Below are 20,750 nucleotides of genomic sequence, written 5' to 3' on the forward strand. Positions count from 1 at the left end.
ATTCTGAACACTGTCACGTTCCAGTTATAAGAGGGTGTGCATACTTGTGCAAAGACATTACTCATCTAAGTTATTTTTACTTCCCCTTTCAAAAATATTTCTTTTAACTTGAGTTGTACAGTTTACGGGTAACATTAATGGTGGAAATCGTTTTGAAATTATTCAAAAATATATTTTTTATATACCACAAAAAAGATGGCATTTGCACAGGGATGTGTAGATTTTTTAAATGATATCCACTGTAAAAATCTGACTATAATTGTTACTATAATTACTATGATAGCACCTCGACTACTGCTGCAAGCACCTTATTTGTGGCTGACAAGATGGTTTAAGGTGATATATCTTCTGCCAAAGCATTCAAATCAAATGGAGATCTGGCTAAGCTTCAGCATTAAAATAATACTGACTATAAATCAACCGCCAGAGGGTGACTTGTCAGTAATTAGTTTAATTAGTGCACCTTCATCAGCTTCATTCTACAGCCACTTTTCCCACAACACAAGCACACAGTACTGTGGTATTTTGAAACATAACAGCATGATCCATCCTGGGTAAAATGAAGCCCGGCAATAGTAACTGAACACTGCCATCTTGTGTTCAAATTATTTTAATATGATCATGTTCGTGTGAAGGGTTTGAGGGCTGGCCTTAATTGTAAAACGTCCATCGGGTAAAACGGGGGTACACCCTGCATTGGTTGCCAGTCAATCGTAGGACACAGAGGGGAACAAACATTCGCACTCACAGTCACACCTAGTGGCAATTTAGAATGTCCAATTATTAACCTACCATGCATGTTTTGGAATGTGGGAGGAAACCGGAGTACCCGGAGAAAACCCACGCAGGCACGGGAAGAACATGCAAACTCCACACAGGAAGGCCGGGGCCGAATTCGAATCCACGACATCTGCACTGAGGCGGACGTGCCGCCCCCTTTTAAAAAGTATTAATTTTTTTTTAAAGATGTCAAGGGCCACAGTCATTGATTTTCTAGAAACAAATATTTTATTGAGTAAAGTATTTATGTTGAAAAATACAAAAAACTTAGCAAATTAAAAAAAAAATAGCAAAGCATTGGGTCCATATTGGTATAGAGTTCAAATCGTTAAATTAATATTTATCTGACTGAAATTATTTATTGCAAACCCAAATTCTAGTTTGAAGTGGTGTTTAAACGTTTTCAAATGCAGATGCCACTTCCCGGATTACTCGCTAGGTGGCGGTGTAGGCCGATGTTAGCTTGGTTGTGGTCCCACAGTGGCTGACTCCTGTCACTGACAGCAGCATGGAGGAGGAAAGCTCGAGAGTCCAGCTCCGCCTCTTCCTGACACGCTCACACAAGAAAAAATACCCAAATCAGACCTTCAAGACTGTTCACTGACTGAATTTCAATTCAAGTGTTTGTATGCGTTTTTTCCGGGTGTGCCTTCATCTCTAACAAGTCGCCTTTACTCCCGTGTGACTTCATCACTCTAGTTGAAGTTAAAAGGTGAGTTCGGGACGTCTTCATGCGACGCAGATTCGTTCTTCAACAGTGTTAATTCTACACATCTTTGGCACGATTAAAAAAAAAAAAAAGAAACAGTGGCTTGTATCTCGCATTGCACGTTATACGCACTTTAATTACGTGGTTTTGTCTGTGCGAACATGGCATGTCCGAACATGCCCAGGCAACACGGCTACTTTAGCAACATAGCAGTTGTGTATGTCCATTTAGCTACATCATCATGGCACCAAAGAGACGGTCTGCTTCTGCTACCAAAGCTGGCGGCAAAAAGGTGAAGGCAGAACCCGAGATACCGAAGCCTAAAGATGCATTCACCTCGACCAAAGAGGCACTGCTGGCTGCAGGGCCACAAAACAAAGGCAGGAAGAAGGTGGACGAACACTGCTCACTGTCAAACAGTGGAGAGGTAGCCACTCACGTCAGGCCCAGTCATTAGTTAGATGCAGACACAAATAAGTAACAAATGCTGTATTGTTTCCCTCCAGGTGCACAAAGACTATGACTGTATGCTCAATCAGACGAATATTGGACACAACAATAATAAGTTTTATGTAATTCAAGTCATCAAAGAAGCCAACAAGTACTATTCATGGAACAGATGGGGCAGAGTGGTAAGTTTTGTGAAAATAGACTCACTAGATAGATACTAGTGCTGAACGATACTAGAAAAATAATCGGATTGCATTTTTTTCCCCCCGCAAAATTGCAATTGAATTTGCGATTGTTTTTTTCAGATCAATTATGCATTATAACAAACTAATATAAAGACAAATGAATTCTTATAATGAGATCGCAAATGGGCTCCTCAGTCAACTCCTGGACAGGCTGTGTTGTCATGTGGTGGATTCAACAGTACTTCTTGATTTGCAGAGCTGGGCAGCGACCCTACGTCCCCGGTTTCCGTCCTGCATATTCAATGGACCCACGTGGTCCCGACCCGTCCTTCACCGGCGACAGCCGATCGGCGTCGATTATAATCTTAAGGTCACACGCAGGTGCCGCATGAGCAGACACGCCACCAAACAAAGAAAAAATATCAAACAAAGACAACAGACACACACACACACACACACGCACAGCGTGGCAATCGGTGAAATAAAAAAACAAAAAAAAAAGGGGCACACATCATTGTGTCAGTGAGACCACAAGGTGCGGCACCTGCATGTGACGCGGTATCAGTAAAGTCCGTTCTCGACGCCGGTTGGCTGACTCGGATCGACCGGGACCGCCTGGGTCGATTGAATATGCAGGACGGAAACCGGGGACGGAGGGTCGCTGCCCAGATCTGTTGATTTGTATTCAAACCTGTGGGAAATGTGTTGGCTAGTAGATAGTGTCGGTGTAGAAACAAACACTCACCAGAAGTTAAAAACAACAAGTTAAAAACAGGTACATTGTTCTGCATGTCCCTGAGTTAGTAATAAGTAGAGCTGGGCATTCTGCCTATATGACGGACCGGTTATTTTGTAGTTGATAAATGATAGATGGGAAACTTAAAAAAAAAAGTAGTCGGACTAAGCATAGTATGCGTATCCTTTAAATGCGGCGAGGCTTCCATTTCCCGTTGGTCGCGGCCGAGGTCCTCAAAGGTACATAAAAGTTCAAAAAGGTGCTAATAGGAGACGCATTTTAATTTTCTCAGAGTTATACTGTGACGATTGTGCTCCCCTCATGGTTTTTGGATATGTATTATTTGAAATATTAACTGATAATGGATTCCCTTTTCATCCAACTTCAGGGTGAGGTGGGACAATCCAAACTGAATATGTTTTCAGATGTTGATAGTGCCGTGAAGGATTTTGAAAAAAAGTTTAAGGACAAGACAAAGAACAACTGGAGCAATCGCAAAAATTTTGTCTCCTACTCTGGGAAGTACGATTTGATCGAGGTGGATGGAGAACAGGATGCGGAGGTCAAGGTATTGTTATTATAAAGATGCAAGGTGGACTGACTATTAAACAGCGAAACTTGATGATGTCTCAGAGGCATGACAATTCGCAACTCTGAAGCATTTTTCAATCACGTTGATTATCAGCCTTTGAAAAAATGGAGTTTTGTTTGTCCCATTTGTCAGGTGGCCAGTGTTGATGAATCAGCTGTCTTGGGCACTAAAAACGTCCTACCTTGCACCCTTGATGAGGCTACACAGGCGCTCATCAAGCTCATTTTCAGCAATGACATGTTCAAGGAGGCCATGGAATGTATGAACTTAGGTGGGTGTGACTCAAAGTAGTTTCAGCATGGACCGGTTCAGGCACTATCGTCATTTCTCGAAGTAGATACACGACTGAGCCACTCAGTGGAACATTTCTAGGACTGACCTTTTGTACAATCTGCAAAGTCTGACTTTACCTCCCACCCGTCTTCTGTTCTTTGTCAGCGTTTCACATCTTTTCTTTGTTTTTTCTTGAAAGTCTTGTCACCACAGCAAGGTTTAGTGAAAGTTGCACAGGTCGAAAGTACAACAGAAATGGAGCGTTTGCAATTGAATAGAAACAAGAAATGTTTGTAATTTTTGTAATGTCACAACTTTTTAAAATAGGGATACGTTATCCGTTTGTAGCAAACTTAAAATGATCTCAGTGTGTGGACTTTGTGTTTGTTGAAATAGACATCAAGAAGATGCCTTTGGGTAAGCTCAGTAAGCTGCAGATCGCAAAGGGCTTCGAGGTGCTGGAAGAAATCGAAGCAGCCTTGAATCAAAAGAGCAGAAAACCACGTCTTGATGAACTTTCCTCCAAGTTCTTTACAACAATCCCGCATAACTTCGGTCGCAGCAGACCGCCAACCATTGACAACAACGACATTGTGGAAAAGAAGAAAGAGATGCTGATGGTAATATTGTAATTTGAATACAACAACAAAAATCACCCAGTGGCTCTTGTTCAGATCATTTCCCTCCCGAATTCTGTAGGTGCTGGCTGATATTGAGCTGGCCCAGACCCTGAAATCAGAGACCGAGAAGGCACAGAAAGAGATGATAGAGACTGTTCCTGACCCGCTTGACCAGGACTACAATTCTCTCAAGTGCGAGCTCTCTCTGATGGATAAAAGCACAGAAACATTCAAGATCATAGAAACATACCTAAGGCAAACACAAGGCTCTTATCAGGAGCCGAAAATTGTCAACGTTTGGGAAGTGGACAGACAGAATGAGGTAGGATCTCGGCTGTATTTTGGTCAACGAAGGTCAAATTGAATCACCGCACGTTGCAGGGGGACCGATTTCAAGAGAACGACGAACTGGACAACCGCCGTCTGCTGTGGCACGGCACAAACATAGCCGTAGTGGCCGCCATACTTAAGAGCGGCCTGAGGATTATGCCCCATTCAGGCGGCCGTGTTGGTCGCGGTATTTATTTTGCGTCTGAAAACGTCAAGTCTGCAGGTTATGGTAAGGCAAAAATAAATGCTGATTAGTCGCAATCACATCTGAAATCATGGCAACAATGACAAAATGGTTTTCGTCCTCATTTTTAGTGGGCACGTGTAAAAATACCGGCGTGATGTTTTTGAGTGAAGTGGCCCTTGGGAGAGAGCATACCATCACCAAAGACAACTGTAACTTGAAAAAGGCTCCTGCTGGATATGATTCTGTAGTTGCCCGAGGTCAAGTGGAACCAGGTACTTCAGTAACACAACAAGTTTGATCACTTTCGGCTAGTGGCGGCTAGTGGTTTGTCAGACTAAAGATTTTTCGTATGACTGTCGATGCTGTAAGAGATTTCACACAAATAGTCCATTTATTATATGGGAATTGTCTCCTCATACACTTGGAAGTTATCTAGCGCTTCAAGTCAAATGCCAACTCAATGCCAATATTAGTATCAACTTTTAACTTGCCTCATTTGACTTGGAAGGAACTACGGAGGTAACCGCACCTCGGCAGTCTCCGTATTTGAGTCGTTTGTCCCGAAACATAAGAGACACTGCAAATGGAGTTGCCCGGCATAAAATGACTGATGCCTAAATCGTAAATCCCATATTGTTGTGAAATCTTTTAACATGTACTATCTACGGGCATACAAGAGGAATCATAATTTTGAATTTAAAAAGAAATTGAACAGTTTATACAAAAAAAAATGTATTTTCAGATCCATCTAAAGACATCGTCATCACCCTTGAGGGCAAGGAGGTGGCTGTCCCACAGGGTAAGCCCATAAAGCAGTCTAAGTACTCTGAGAGCTACTTTTCCAACAGTGAATATCTCATCTACAAAGAGAGTCAGTGTCGCCTGCGCTACCTGCTTGAGCTGAATATGTAACACCACATAAAGGTGTTTCCTTAGAGAAGACATGTCACCTTATGCCTGGCTTTGCCTTTTTCCTCACAATTTTGACTGTCTGTATACTTCCAGTTAATCTACAGAATAATGAGTGTTCGTTGCACTTTAGTTAAGACGCAGACATGCACATACTCAATCGACAAATCTTTTGGTTGGCTAAAAATATCAATATGAATTGTACCTTGTTTTTGCATTTCTGGAAATGAATTTTGCAGGTACCTAATGTTATTGCCGGTGACTGTAGGTAATCTGGTTGGCACCTTAAATAATCTTGTGATATCCGCTTATGCTTTCTAATGCATCACTTGATGTGCATTCTGGTCATGAAGCCCTTCTGAAAGCATGTTTTCGGTAATCTTGATAATGCTCTAAATTCTCTAGAGTAGAATGTTATTCTTCTTCTGTAATTATGGAACTAAATGTTTACAGGAAGACTGTAAAGTGCAATTTTCATGCTAATCATAAAGCACTGTCTTATCGTTGAGCTGCTAAGAAAATGCAAAGGAAGTGCTTCTGTTATGCAAAGCCATATGTAAATCGGAAATATTTCGCGTAGATTCCTCGCCTTGATAGTCTTTGTGAACATTTTCAACTACAGTGGAACCTACAAAGTCGAACGCCCAACAAGTGATAGAATTTGGAGTTCAAACTGAATTTTTTGCTTTCTCAGTTGCATGCACAAATATATTTTACCAAGAAGATGCTAATGTAAATAGCATGTAGCTGGAAGTATGACTAATGACATGAGAATGACCAGAGAAGCTTGCCAACGTCTTTGGTGTCCAACACGCTCCATTTTGTGTTGTCAGTATCGCAGTTTTACTCTTTTAAGTGTTTTTTATGCTACTTTCTTTCTACTAGTTTGACAGCGGAGAATGTTACTGTGCTAAATAAAGCATTATATTGTAAAGTTTTTAATGTTTTATAATGGCGGCAGTTCAAGCCTTGACATGAAAAAAAATCATTTTCGATCATTTCCAATGGGAAACATTGTTTTGACACTGGTCTTGTCAACCGGTGTCACAGACCGGTTTGTGTTCGACTTTGGAGGTTCCTGTAACACCACGTGGTGTTCGTTGAATGACCAACACGCTGTGATGTGGTTTGCACTATATGATAGAACCAATAAATGTATGTCCCTCTAAATACTTGTTGTTTAGTTTGTATTCCTACCTCATTACTATAAATTCCTGCATATGAAAATACATTTGATTTATCATCATAGAGTAAGCAATTTTCAACACTTTTATATTGGTCAATCATTTCTTAAAAATAACATACCGATGTGTGTGGACTGACTGACCAATGGTTTTGATTTATGAAAAATACGAAAATTGATCACGTTTGTACATAGCAGGTTTTGAGCCGACGGCAAGTATATGCATGCATTTTAAATGCGGTTAATGCCAAGGTCGGGAGTCTTGTCTTAATTCGGTGGGAAGTAGGACCCAGGGATGACCGGACTTAACCGGGGACACTGGAGTGTGTGTCAGTTTGAGAGAAGGGGGTGGGTGGGTGGGGTGGGGGGGATGCACAGGACACACACACTCACACACAATACAATGTGTGACAGTCTGTGCCTTACACCGCACGAGTCATGAATGTCAGCCCTAGCGGAGCAAGGCAGAGAAGAGGGACAAGGCCTCATTTTTCATCTGAAATAAAATAATATGATGACGCGACAGACATAATGGAGTCAGGGACCAGCAGCTGTTTAATTGGAAATACACACCAATGAAGGTTTGGGTCTGGAAGAAATCAACCTGTTGCATTGGGTCAGCCATATGCAAGTTTCTTCAGCTAGGATGCTGACCTATTTATGTTACGCAAGGAATGATGGGGCTTGGTTGTCCCATGGAATCATGTGGAATTTCAATATGTAACAACTCGGGATTGTGATTAAAGATGTCTGGATTGAAGTGAGCTACAAGAGCACCCAGAAGATCATGGGTGAGTACTTTTCAAATGTTATTAAGATTATACATTTTTAACATTTTTATATGTGCTGCTATTCATAATCTGACTTCATGGAGCCAAATGATGTATTTGAAATTTAAGTGGAAACCTGGTGGAATAACCTAATAATGATTTATTATCATGGTAAATGTTACTGGCACTTTCTGACAGAATGGAACTGCATGATAGTTTAATTTATACATTTTGAGAAGCGGTGGTTTTACAAGACAAAGTTTTTTCTAAACAAGCATAACAGCTCAGATGCAGACCGTTCTTATCCTCGCACTTGACAGTAATTCTGTGGTGTGTAAAATTTTGCTCTACAGGGAATTTACGTGGCTATATCAGAGATGTGATGCATTATAAACTATTCCCGGTAAAATGCACTGCAGTTGTGCGGGCACAGATGGACATGGATTTACCGCTGCCAAATTCAACCACTTTATATAATGTACCTCTCTGATTTTTTACTTTTTGTTACTAACTTAGATAAAAACGTGCATATAAGTATTCAAAGAAATATTCACGGTATTGCAGTCAGCTCTTCTTGCGACCAACTCATGCAGTGACCTAGCATATCCAATAGGTGGAGCTTTGGTGAAAAAAAAAAAAAGCTACGGTGGTTAGTGCCCATTTTTTAAAATGCAATTACTGCCACCTGCAGGACTGGAGTGGAATGTTCTTTCCTGACACATCCCGATTTCATAAATACCCCGGACACACGTTGAGGAAATCCGAATTCGTAACTAAAACTACTTGGGTCCTTTCTATGTATATCTTCAGGTAGAACCTTGTAAGTCATTCATAGTACACTGGTAAACACTTAACTTTTGGGATCAATTCCCACTTATTGACTGTAGGTGTGTTTGAGTGCTCTCCCTCTGTGTATGATTGACTGGGGACCAAATCCGGAGTGCAGTCTGGCTTTTACCACATCAGGTTCTAGCTCCCTTTGGCAATAAACATGATTAGCAATATAAAGTACTCGGATGGATCTCTTAGAGCTCCTGTGTAGGCAATGCTGATTATATTATTAAACTGTCTCTGTCTCTTGATCTCAGGACATCCAGCCGTAAAGACATCCCCGATACAAATGGATGAATAATGGCCGGGAAGTTTGATCCCATGATTTCCTCCGTCTCAAATCAGCCGGAGCCAAACCTTACAACTGTCCCATGGGAGCAACATCCGACGGTACCTGCCGACGTGGGCGTGGTCACAAGCTCCCAGTCGCAGCTCAAAGACCTGTTTGGCTTGTTCTGCATGGTGACGCTGAACCTTATCGCTCTGTTGGCCAACATTGGAGTGATGGTGGCCATTGCCCGTGCCCCACACCTGAAGAGGTTCGCTTTCGTGTGCCACCTTTGCGCCGTCGACCTGCTGTGCGCCGTTCTCCTCATGCCCCTGGGGATCATATCCAGCTCGCCCTTTTTCGCTACCGTGGTGTTCACTGTCCTCGAGTGTCAGGTTTACCTCTTCCTCAACGTATTCCTCATCTGTTTATCCATCCTCACTATCACGGCCATCAGCGTGGAGCGATACTTCTACATTGTGCACCCAATGCGATATGAAGTCAAGATGACTATCAACGTGGCTATCGGTGTCATGCTTCTTATCTGGGTCAAGTCGGTTCTCTTGGCTTTGTTCACTCTGTTTGGATGGCCGGCGTACGGAAACCAAAGCTCAATCGCTGCAGCTCACTGCTCTCTCCATGCGAGCCACAGCCGCCTTCGAGGAGTCTTCGCCGTGCTCTACAGTGTTCTCTGTTTCCTGCTCCCCTCGGTGATCATCTTTGCCGTTTACTGCGCCGTCTACAAGGTCGCTCGTTCGGCTGCCTTGCAACAAGTCCCCGCCGTCCCAACGTGGGCCAGTGCGCACCCGGATAAGAATCGGTCCGACTCTATCAGCAGCCAGACCACCATGATCAACACCAGCCGTTCTCTGCCCCGCAGACTTTCCCCAGAGAGGGCGTTCGGCGGGGGCAAGGCAGCCCTCACCTTGGTATTCATTGTGGGTCAGTTCTTGATGTGCTGGCTTCCCTACTTCATCTTCCACCTGCAAATGTCTCTGACCGGCGCCATGCACAGCCCCGGAGACTTAGAAGAGGCGGTCAACTGGCTCGCCTTCTCCTCATTCGCAGTCAATCCGTTCTTCTACGGTTTGCTCAACAGGCAGATCAGAGAGGAGCTGGTCAAGTTTCGCCGCTGCTGCCTGACCCAGCCTGTGGATTTTGGGGTCTCCAGCCACGAGGGCTCCCTGCAGGAGAATTTTCTCCAGTTCATCCAGAGAACCAGCAGCACGGCGGAAACCCGCTCCAGCTGTCTCAACAGCAGTCCCAGAAACACTATGGAGAACAGGGTGAAGATCCCTGGTCAAATACCAGAAGATCACAGTTAAAACTTATTCGACTGACATCCTAACTTCTGGATCAAACATTTTTCTATTATTCTTAAGTCTGCCTTTTGTTTTTTAACTGCAGCACTATATATATTCCGGGTGGTCTTTCATTCACGTTTGACCAGGGTGCTTTGGCTATAACAAATAATTTCATGCTTGTGATAAACTTAGTCCCCCCCGCCCCCCCCCCCCCCTTTTTTTAAAGAATGGTGGGGTATGTACCACTTATGTCGCTTTTTCAGTGGACATTACCAGCTCTGCTCTACCCTGCTCACCACATTGCCACAAACAGCAAATGAAGGACAGGAAAAGATGCCAGGAACGCAAGAAAGTTGTATTACTTCAAAAACACTTCAGGGTTTCTGAGTTTATTTCCACCCAAATGCCATCTGCTGGATGTGGTGGGGCACTGCAAAATGTTTATGGAAATGTATTTCTCATGTTACATTCAACTATTGTACACTTGTTCTTGGTGATACGACCCGATAATTGACAGTAATGTTCTCTATGGAAAACAAGCTGCTTAAAAGTGTCATGTTTTTCCACCTCCATATCATTGAGTCCCGGGTGTTAATGTTGCCTGGTAAATTGTGTAGCTTGATAAGCAGAAGCATAGCACGACTCCCACATATCAATAAATTGTCTCGTCGTGCAGCACAAATAGAGCGAGCACTGCGGTGTGAGGAGCTCTCATGAATCTGAGGGACAATACCAAGTTCCTGTGTGAAACAGATATGCTGATAGACGCTGAATGTCATCTACCTCGGTCGTCATGGCAATTGAGTGAGCCAGTGACTCACATAGCAACAAGGACCTTTCGGTTGGATGTATGCTTTGGATCCCGGTTGGTGTCTACCTATTCTGGGTCCGGGTGAAGCCTATATGCTCTGATAGTCTTCAACAACGTGAAAATGGGCAAAGTGTTGGCAGGGAAAAATCTGGTTTATTATATACTGTGATAGTAATGTGTACGGTGAGGGAGCGATGGTGAATATATCATGGAAATCATTACAGGACATTGATAATGCTCTTAGAGTGCCAACAAAGTGCTGTTTTATGGCCGCCACTGTTTGTATTAGCCTTTCATAAAAGGAAGACAGAATGATGTGTTCACAGCAAATAATGTCAAACACGTGATTCTCCCTAACCAAGATCTACGAATCTGTTATGTAAAAATGGTCTTTTTCCACACTGGACACAGATGCTGCTGTTTTTCCCCGCCATATGAGTTGTCATTTATTCGTTTGAGTTAAACTCCCTATCCTCAAACCTAATCCCAACCCTGGATCGTACACATAATCCCGAGTTTTAACACCTAACATTGACCATAATCCCAATTCTAATCTGGAACCAGGGGCGGAGTCATGGGTGGGCCTGGGTGTGCACACGCCCACCCAGATTGACGGACTGCCCACCCAATGAGATTCATGAAAAAATATGTACTTTTACAATTTTAGTGAATTATGAATTTATTTTTTTTATTTTATTGAATATTAAGAATGGCATAATTGTGGTTGTCTAAGGAAGATCTGAACTTCATTTAGCCACGTTCTGGCTCCGCCCCTGTCCCAACTCTAACTCTGAACCCCAAATTTAAACCCTAAAAGTAACCCATAACCCTTTACGCCTAGTCCCTACCCGAACCTAAAGCGCTAACTCTATTCTCGATTCTCATTCCAACGACAACAGTACACCAAAACACTGACCTGACCATCACCAGAAGGCAAACATTAAACCCAACAGTAATACGAACCCAAACCACGACCTGTAAATCCCACCCTAGCCTCGACCAAAGCGTCCTGTCAAGACAAACTCTGCAACACCTACCCGAAACACTAAACCTCAACTGTAAACTCACCCTAATCCAAATCCCACTCTGCTTTACCTCGAAATCCAAACCTTAATTGCCCCATGGGGACAACCCCAAATCCTCCCAAACAATAATCCCACCTCAAACTTTAGCCCAACTGTGCACTACAATGAGTGACCATTTGGGATTTTGGACAACTGTGACGACCGTTGTGTGTTTGTGTTGTGGAGGTTCAACTCGTTATACTGTAAACTAAAAAATAGTACCTTCAGGTTTGAATAGTTGCTTTGACCTTTGATGTATTGTTTATGAAATATAATGATCAAAAAAATATAATATCATGGACTCAAATGTCAGTGGAAAATCCTTTTTTTTTTTATTACATCCCAAATTGACATTGAAGACGATGGCCACCAGAGGGTACTATATACCATGGAAAACAATCATTCCTCCACGACCTGCCTCTTAAACTGGGACTTTGTTATAAACAGCATGTAACATGCTTTCTGTGCATTTTTCAACTCTTAGAACTAGCTGCCAGTGCAAGAAATTTCAAAATATGCATGTGGCGTGTATGTATTTTTCAGTTTCAAACCTTGGAGTTGAAGTTGGAAAACACCTTAACAGTGGTATAGTTATACCTTGTCCACTAGACGTCAGTACAACATTTGGAAGTGGTTACTATGATGAACATTAGACAATGACCAGTAACAATCGTAAAAACAAACACATCAGCAGCGATTGTTTAAGTTCAAGACAATTCGAGCCTTTTAACTCGTGCTGTCAGAAGTCAGAGTATACTGTGTTCATGTGGCGCATGGACACATTACCAAAAAAAATGGCCGCCGCTTACAGCCTCGACTTCTTCATGGAGCAATAAGGTAAGTGGCACTTACTAGAAGCTAGCAACATAAATATGTGCATCCAACAAAACTCAGTGCAGCTCTGCTTACCTTTTGGATTTGACATTGGGGATGTGGGTTATTTGTGTACGATCGTGCCTCTGGTTGATAGTGATTCAGACTGTAGTCTGGGGGTCGGACTTTGTGGCTTAAAAGTGGCTATGGATCTTCGCCCATCCTACGTTGTCGTATGACGGAGGAACTTATGTAAATTTGCCACACTGTTACGTAACAATGGGCCAGTGCAGAATGGCTCGCTCAAACACATTTTCAGAAATAGGCAGATACGGTAACCAAAAAGATTAATTTCACACTGCAGATACACAACTATTGGTATATATTATATTTATAAAGTAATGAATAGCATTTTCCATAATGTGCCCCCTTGAAATCATCTTCATGCATATGGTTTTAATCGCTTCACATCTTTCAATACTGTATCGTGTATAATTCCTTTGATTCGTAATTAGCAGAAGTGCCTCGTTTAGCCAAACTTTATTGCATAACTTATGATTCAGTACCAGACTTTTTCAGACCCATTTTGAAATGACGTATAAATATGTCATTGGGAGTTTTAATATGATGACCTGAAGGGGGTGGCTCAAGGACTTTTGTGTAATTATTGGATGATGGCCCTTTCCCAAGCAGGTCTTAATGAGACATCATCACATGGAGAATGTCACTGGGGGCAGGCATGTTCAACTTAATCAAGGCACGCCTCAGGCTGGAGCGATGCATCAGCATATTATGTTCCACCTGGGTGATAAGCACCAGTAGTTGTCCTCCATCTGCTGTACACGAAAGGGTGCTAGTAGAATGCAGTCACACAGACAAAAGTGACTAAAGTCATCTGCACTAATATGGGTTATTTTTTGCTGGGAATGAAGACTGTATGCCTGATTCTATCGACTGTCTCTGTGGCAGAATAAAAGCGGGGTGCCGATGGGGTGTTGGCACCGGGCATTCAATCAGTGTGTGAACTCATAGTAGGGATTTCAATTATGGTCTTCGCATATTTACACTTTGGCAATTTCACCTCAAATTACGCAAAATAAATAAGGCCACAAAATTACAGTTCAATGAAATGAACACAAAGTGAGGAGACAAAATACATGTATAAAAGTGTATAACATGCTATTTTTATGAGCCACAAACTAGCCCACTGGGCCTTATATTATGTGGCTTCTTCCAATGTAAAACCATCTATAAATCGATAAAACAATACGGTTTGCTTCCAGACAGAAGCTCAGAAATGTAATAAATATGCTAGACTTTGACTCGCTCCACTTAAGATGCTCAGCAGTCTTATTTTACTTTTGACTTGCTGTCCACCACTCATCCAGACCACCCGCTGAGAATGACTGCCCTACACAAGGTAAGACTTGTGTTCTCATTTATGAATTGCATCATCATCTCTCGAAGATGAACTATGGTAAGTAATGTCTCCGACGTGTGATTTGCAGGCTATTGGAAAGGAAAATGCGATTGATCTATTCAGTCATCCGATGCGTTTGCTACATCGAGTGCACACTGCTGACCCCAAGTGGATTCAATTATGCATGCACAAATCATCAGTGGCTGACGACTCATCCGGTGGAAATCTCCGATACCGCAGGCAGGTGGTGAAATTTCTCTTTCGTTGTAATATTGGATGTGATTTAAACTTAATACGGAACAGGGGAACAACCATAAAGTGAATGTCTGTAAATCCAGGCCTCACTGTCCTTACAATTATGTATGTATGTGTGTATGTATGCGTGTATATGTATAAACAACTCTACAAAAACTATAAACGCAACACTTTTGCTCCCATTTTTTATGAGATGAACTCAAACTTTTTCCACATACACAATATCACATTTTTTTTCAAATATTGTTCCCAAACCAGTCTAAATCTGTGATAGTGAGCACCTCTCCTTTGCCGAGATAAATCAAGCCACTTGACAGGTGTGCCATATCAAGATGCTGTTTAGACACTATGATTAGTGCCCAGGTGTGCCTTAGACTGCCCACAATAAAAGGCCACTGAATAGTGTAAAATATGCCGGGAAGGCCTGCTCAAGAAGCATAATGCTAATTAACTAGAAGCGGCTTTAATTTTTTGACAATTATACATTACTGACAGCTTCCTGCCTCATCACACAGTAAAAGCGGTCTAAATTTAGGTGCGGCTTGGCCGCGTGACGTGTATTTGGCTCGGGTGGCATCACTTCCATTCTCAGTGGACGAGGCCGAGCCACCTTCACTCTCTGCTGATCTATTTGCGTCCATCTCCCTCCTCACTGGGCTGCCACAACAGGAATGCAACCCGTCTAATTGGGGCGGATCCATGCACTCTGGTCCCATTCCTCCACTCCTACCTCGGCCCATTGATGCCACATGGGAAGCAGAGCGGCAAATGCTAATGCATACTCTCATGCCATTTGCTTGAACATGATATCCAATCATCAACAAGCTCTAAGCTGGATTTTTCTCCAAGTTCCCATGGGGACTGCTCCTATTCTTTTTTCGGTAGCATGACAGCGTATGAGCTTTTTTTTTTTTTTTTTTTTAATGCAACATTCTATTATAGAAAGGACTGACGGATTGCAGCAACTGCATAATTGAGGAGGACTATTAGGACAAAAATGCCATCCTGGCTATATGCACTTCACTGAAGGGCTTCACAATGTGTTCGGCGCTAGGGCTGGACCGTTAATTCAATATCAATATGATATCAATAGAAAATGCCTTTGATAAAAATTCAATAAAAAAAAATAAAAAAATTAGAAAACAAACACGATCGCGGCATGGTGTGTGATGTAGGCAGCGCGCATCCACCTCCAAACACGAAGAAGTTAAGCTAACAAAACAAAAAAGAAGCCGTTTGAACCCATTGAAGTGGATGCTTAGTGTAACTCTTGATAATTTGACTGAATAAAGAAAGGACGGGCCTCCTGATCGGCATTGCAAATCCGAATGAAGTTAATCAGCTGTTGAATACATCTTCAGTACTGCGAAACATCTTTAACAGTGTCGGTTCACATTCACAAGACAACTGCAGAAACTGACAGTGTAATTAATTTGACTTCTCCCCCTGTTAAATGTTCTCTACCCCCACAGCTAACGTAATTAAGCCACAAAACACAACATTCCACATGCAGGAGTGTGTGCGTGTGTCAGTGTGGTGGAAGTTGGTGCCACAGTGCAAACCCTGCCCAGTCGGCCTCCCGCAAGACCACGTGAAATGTGACACAAGTGTGGTCCTCCTTTAAGGCATAGCTTTACTGTCAGTGCACGGTACACTGTGTGTGTGTTTGTGTGTGAGTGTGGTGTATAGGGGTGTGTGTGTGTGTGTGTGTGGTGCAGGGTGGGAGGTCAGGCCTCCAAATTTACCAGGGCGTGCAGCAGCTGTCCACTGGCATGTCAACGGGAGCGTCAGCGCAGTACATGCAGGGGTTCGCAAGTGATCCACTGTGCCTGCACCGCGCCTTTTGACGGCTCTGCCCACACTCGTCTTCATCATCCAGGACCTGCGGCCCCGAGTATGGCGGACCAGTACCAGTACAACGCCAACGAGGAGAAGATCATGAAGGACAGCAACACTAAGGAGATCGATCTTATCAACAGAGACCCCAAGCAGATCAATGAGGACGTGGTGAAGGTTTGTGCCGCGCGGTTGACCCCGCCCTGTCGATGCCAAAATGGAAAATATCTTGGAGAATGTGCACATGCATGGACAGAAAATGCAAAACGTTGTCGTTAGGAAAACAGGTTGTTGCACTTGATCAGAATTCCTTCAATAGACCAGGAACTATTTCTGTTGCCTGTCCGGAACGTGGCGTTTATTTTGGGAATCGCGGAGTATGTGTGTAACTGATATCCAGAGCGATCGTGTTTTATTTAGATTTGACAACTGTTTATTCTGCGATTGTTAGCAGGCATCACTCGGACCTCTGTACGTTTTAGCACAAAATTGAAAATACACATACTAAGATGAGCTTTTGTTGTAAACTTGGAAGAGCTTGTGCTTCATGTCCACTCATATCAACATTCAAACTATGGGCCCGCTATTATAAACAGACAAGATATAACCTCTAAAAATCTAAAAACCCATAATACTCACTCACCGGGCACAACGTGTACTTGTTCACTAGCGCTAGCCAATACTGAGTTTTGATTGCATGTCATGTGGTTCTACAATCAAAATAAGTTGAGAATCGGGATGGGCATAATTCGGAAACAGTTCAATCAGTTGCAGTTGTTTGGAATTGATTGTATATATATATATATATATATTTTTTTTTTTCTTTTTGTTTTGTTATGATGACATTGTTTTGGAGATCTTAGGCAATCCCCTGTCCTTTAGAACGCCTTCAGACCTTGACAAAATGTAAACCAATTTATTCAGAGGATGAGCCTGGATGGCTTTCTTTGAACAATCAGCCCAAGCAGATCCTGTTCACTGGTTTGGAAGAGAAAGACAAAATGTTTTTAGATGAGCTGCCTGCCTGTCTGAAAAGTTCATTAACATTCCGTTTGACTCTCAGCTGGGAACGCAGACAGATTTTCCAATAGACCAACTGGCAGATCGCAGCGTAACTTTGCCCACACACGTCATACTCTACTACTGTCCATACTAACACGAGTCGCTTACATGTGCCACCTTTGGTTACCTCAGTTCATAGACACAGTAAACTACTGAGCCTATTTGAATTAAAAAACAAAAAATCATGTAAATGTCTGTCACGCGGAAACACCATTCATGTAAAATAAGAAAAATGAAAAAAAATGGACCTCATAGCTTGCTTCTGTCAAAACAAGTCGTACAAGCGAATGTAGCAAACAACACTAGGCTTGCCTCTGAGACTGATACTTGTCCATTTGCATACATGCATTTCACAAAAAAAAATATTACTGTGGTACACCTACAGTAGAAGGCAATAAAACCCTCAACAACGACGTGCTGTCAGCATGTAGAGGATCTCAACTCGGTCCCGCCATGACATCGCCAAAACAAGTTCGTCATATTATGTAACAAGCCACACTAGGTTTGTTTGTCACATCATACACCAGTCTACCAATTTAGATGCACATTTTGTACGAGGCAAAAACATGACATCATAAAAACATCACATGTGCACTTATCATACCTGTGCATTTATCAATCAATCAATCACATTTTATTTATATAGCACTTTTCATACATAAAAATGCAACTCAAAGTGCTTTAAAACATTCAAAGCAAAACATAGAATTATCTTCAATCAAAAGAAAAGATAAATTATTTAAAAGTTGTTGAAAGCCAAACTAAAAAGGTGTGTCTTGAGCTTCCTCTTAAAAATATCAACAGTCTCTGCAGACCTGACATCCTCTGGCAGGCTATTCCAAAGGTGAGGACCAAAACGGCTGAATGCAGCCTCGCCATGCAGTTTGGTCCTCACCCTTGGAATAAATAAAAGGCCCGCGCCAGAGACAAGACAAGATTCCCAAAATAAAACCTCACAGCATTACATGCGATTTTGAGTTCATGATTTCAATCAGGTCCTTTCGGTAATTTGCCGACTTTCAATTCTTATCAGGTGGAGTTTGAGGATGTCATCGCAGAGCCAGACGGCACACACAGCCTGGATGGCGTTTGGAAGCTCAGCTACACCACCTTCACCGTGTCCAAGTACTGGTGCTACCGCATTCTGTCGGCCATTTTCGGCATCCCCGTGGCTCTGCTCTGGGGCTTCCTGTTCGCCTTCATCTCCTTCTGCCACATCTGGGCGGTGATGCCCTGCATCAAGAGCTGCCTGATCGAGTCGCAGTGCATCAGCCGCATCTATTTGCTGTGCATTCAGACCTTTTGCGATCCTTTGTTTGAAGCCCTGGGCAAGGTCTTCAGCAGTGTGCGCGTGGCACTGCGCAAGGAAGTCTAAAAACTCACGAAAAGTGCCATCAGACCAGGCCTGCTCCCTTTTTCCACACCACCTTGGCGCAGAACCGTGCGACTATTCTGTTCACCACCCTCTCATCCTGGAGAGGTCGGTTATCATGAGATTTTAGTAGGATTTTGTACAACAACAACAAAAAAAAACCCCAGTAGCATTATTAGTAGAAAATTTCTATATTTAGACCCTACCCCACCCGTTCTGTTCCCTACATTCTTATTCTAAAGGAGCCTGTTTAAGATTTTAGATTTTATCATTAAGATTTTAGATCTTAAACAGACTTTAGATTTCATAAGATTTTAGTAGAATTTTATACAAAAAAGTACTGCTCTAAGTAGAAGGATGAGAGAAGTACTGCTCTCATCCTCGAGAATCAATTATGAGAGTTCTGAAAGATTTTGCACAAAAAAATCCCAATTAAAACTGACATATTAGCAACACCTTAGCACCCTCTTATCCTTGAGGGGTCTGTTATCATAAGATTTTTAGTAGGATTTTGTTAAAAAAAAAAAGTACAATTATTAGCAGAACATTTACAGATTTGTTGTGATTGTCTTCGAGTGATTGAATTTAAAGAAGAGTACAATACAAAATGCTTACACTTTACAAATATATATATGTATATATGTTATATATATATATATATATATATATATATATATATATGTATATATGTTATATATATATATATATATATATATATATATATATATATATATATATATATATATATAAAGCTTTGCATTTTCATTTTCATTTTCATCATGGTGTATTTGCAACAATCTGTCGCTGTCCAGTGAAAAGCAACAATCCCCATTATGTATGTATTATGGATAGCAACCATTTGTGGACTGCATTGTTATCATTTCAAAGTGCATCCCTGCAGGCCGGTGACACACACACATTCAGGTAAAATATCATGCGTCGCATTTCAGCGCAGGTTTCGTACTAAATTCTTGGCAATGGCCACTTAAATGACATTTTTAACTGAAAGCATTACCTCAATGGCTTCTGATTTTTTTTTTTTTCTTTTTTAACAACACTTGTCTACAGGAGCCTGAAAACGCAAACATTTAAACACGGTTACACCCTCCGAAATTACAGCATTTTCAGTTATCATTTCAGGTGCGCGTGTGAACAAAACTCACTTTGTTTACTGCTTTTTTTTTTTTTTAAACAGGATGTTAATCTTTATGCCCAGTGTGTCTTCTCTGCAGAAGCCCAGTGACAGCTGCAGTGGCAGCTGTGCCATCCTGGGAGGCTTTATTGTTGCTGGGGGGGCGGTGGGCACGGGGGAGGATGCGCCTCCACCTCCTTTCACAACGTCAACACTGTAATTCACATGAGACGGAGTGAACTGCTCATCAGCGCTGCCGCGACAAACGTGCATGCAAGCGTGAAACGTGTTCGCCTCTCAATTATTCTGGAAAATGTTCAATTCTTTTTACGTTGACAAATGTTGCCCTTTGTTGACTTCACACTTCAAACTAACTGTGATTAGACTTACTTGTTTGCATAATTAAATGCAAATCAAATTCAATTACAATAAATGTTCCATAGCATCTAGTGAGACTGAATGTGTCCAATTCAGCACTTGTTTAATTATTAAAGACAAATGACATATAAATGAGCCGGTTGTGTCTTTTCCCATTGAAACCAGATTGCATTTTTAATCACTGCACCCCACATGAGGCTGCTGTTGTGCACCTTTCACATCTTTTGGACCATATTAGAGCAGTGGCCCAAACTTTATTGAGCCAAGGTACATTAACTACTCATAAAAAAGGGATACTGGGCTTTCGGATGAAACTTCGGGATGAATATATAATGCGCAATGTATGACCTTGACATGAAAATGTAAATGAACCCAAAGTTCATCAGTTGTATTAATGGCAACAGGTAGATACCACAGGTGAACTGTACCTTCTGCCTATCTAGTGGAAGAGCTTTTAATTGTTTTGTCCGCACACCTCAC

At 42.1% G+C, this 20,750-nt stretch overlaps 3 protein-coding genes across 5 annotated transcripts; all 3 read left to right on the forward strand.

Moving 5' to 3' along the window:
* The first annotated feature begins 1,239 nt into the window (after positions 1-1,239).
* Positions 1,240-6,941, forward strand: parp3 (poly (ADP-ribose) polymerase family, member 3). 3 transcript variants are annotated; one of them, XM_086041741.1, is made up of 10 exons: positions 1,240-1,492; positions 1,703-1,916; positions 1,996-2,121; positions 3,249-3,428; positions 3,585-3,723; positions 4,122-4,345; positions 4,425-4,667; positions 4,727-4,904; positions 4,991-5,134; positions 5,605-6,941. In XM_086041741.1, exons 2-10 carry the CDS (start codon positions 1,731-1,733, stop codon positions 5,772-5,774), a joined length of 1,590 nt encoding a protein of 529 aa, XP_085897867.1. In that variant the 5' UTR covers positions 1,240-1,492; positions 1,703-1,730; the 3' UTR covers positions 5,775-6,941. The 3 variants fall into 3 exon arrangements, with proteins under 3 accessions (XP_085897867.1, XP_085897866.1, XP_085897868.1); XM_086041740.1 differs by having other exon boundaries at positions 1,241-1,492; positions 1,721-1,916; XM_086041742.1 differs by having other exon boundaries at positions 1,242-1,492; positions 1,768-1,916.
* Positions 6,942-7,379: 438 nt separating this feature from the next.
* On the forward strand, positions 7,380-12,262 carry gpr61l (G protein-coupled receptor 61-like). The gene is made up of 2 exons (XM_086040910.1): positions 7,380-7,745; positions 8,813-12,262. Exon 2 carries the CDS (start codon positions 8,856-8,858, stop codon positions 10,146-10,148), a length of 1,293 nt encoding a protein of 430 aa, XP_085897036.1. The 5' UTR covers positions 7,380-7,745; positions 8,813-8,855; the 3' UTR covers positions 10,149-12,262.
* A 3,999-nt stretch (positions 12,263-16,261) lies between these two features.
* Positions 16,262-19,348, forward strand: cav3 (caveolin 3). Its single transcript, XM_086040971.1, has 2 exons — positions 16,262-16,503; positions 18,422-19,348. Exons 1-2 carry the CDS (start codon positions 16,387-16,389, stop codon positions 18,761-18,763), a joined length of 459 nt encoding a protein of 152 aa, XP_085897097.1. The 5' UTR covers positions 16,262-16,386; the 3' UTR covers positions 18,764-19,348.
* Positions 19,349-20,750: the final 1,402 nt, after the last annotated feature.

The sequence above is a fragment of the Filicampus tigris genome, chromosome 9 (assembly GCF_054856515.1).
Source record: "Filicampus tigris isolate MCC_2025a chromosome 9, RoL_Ftig_1.0, whole genome shotgun sequence".
Taxonomy (NCBI): Eukaryota; Metazoa; Chordata; class Actinopteri; order Syngnathiformes; family Syngnathidae; genus Filicampus; species Filicampus tigris.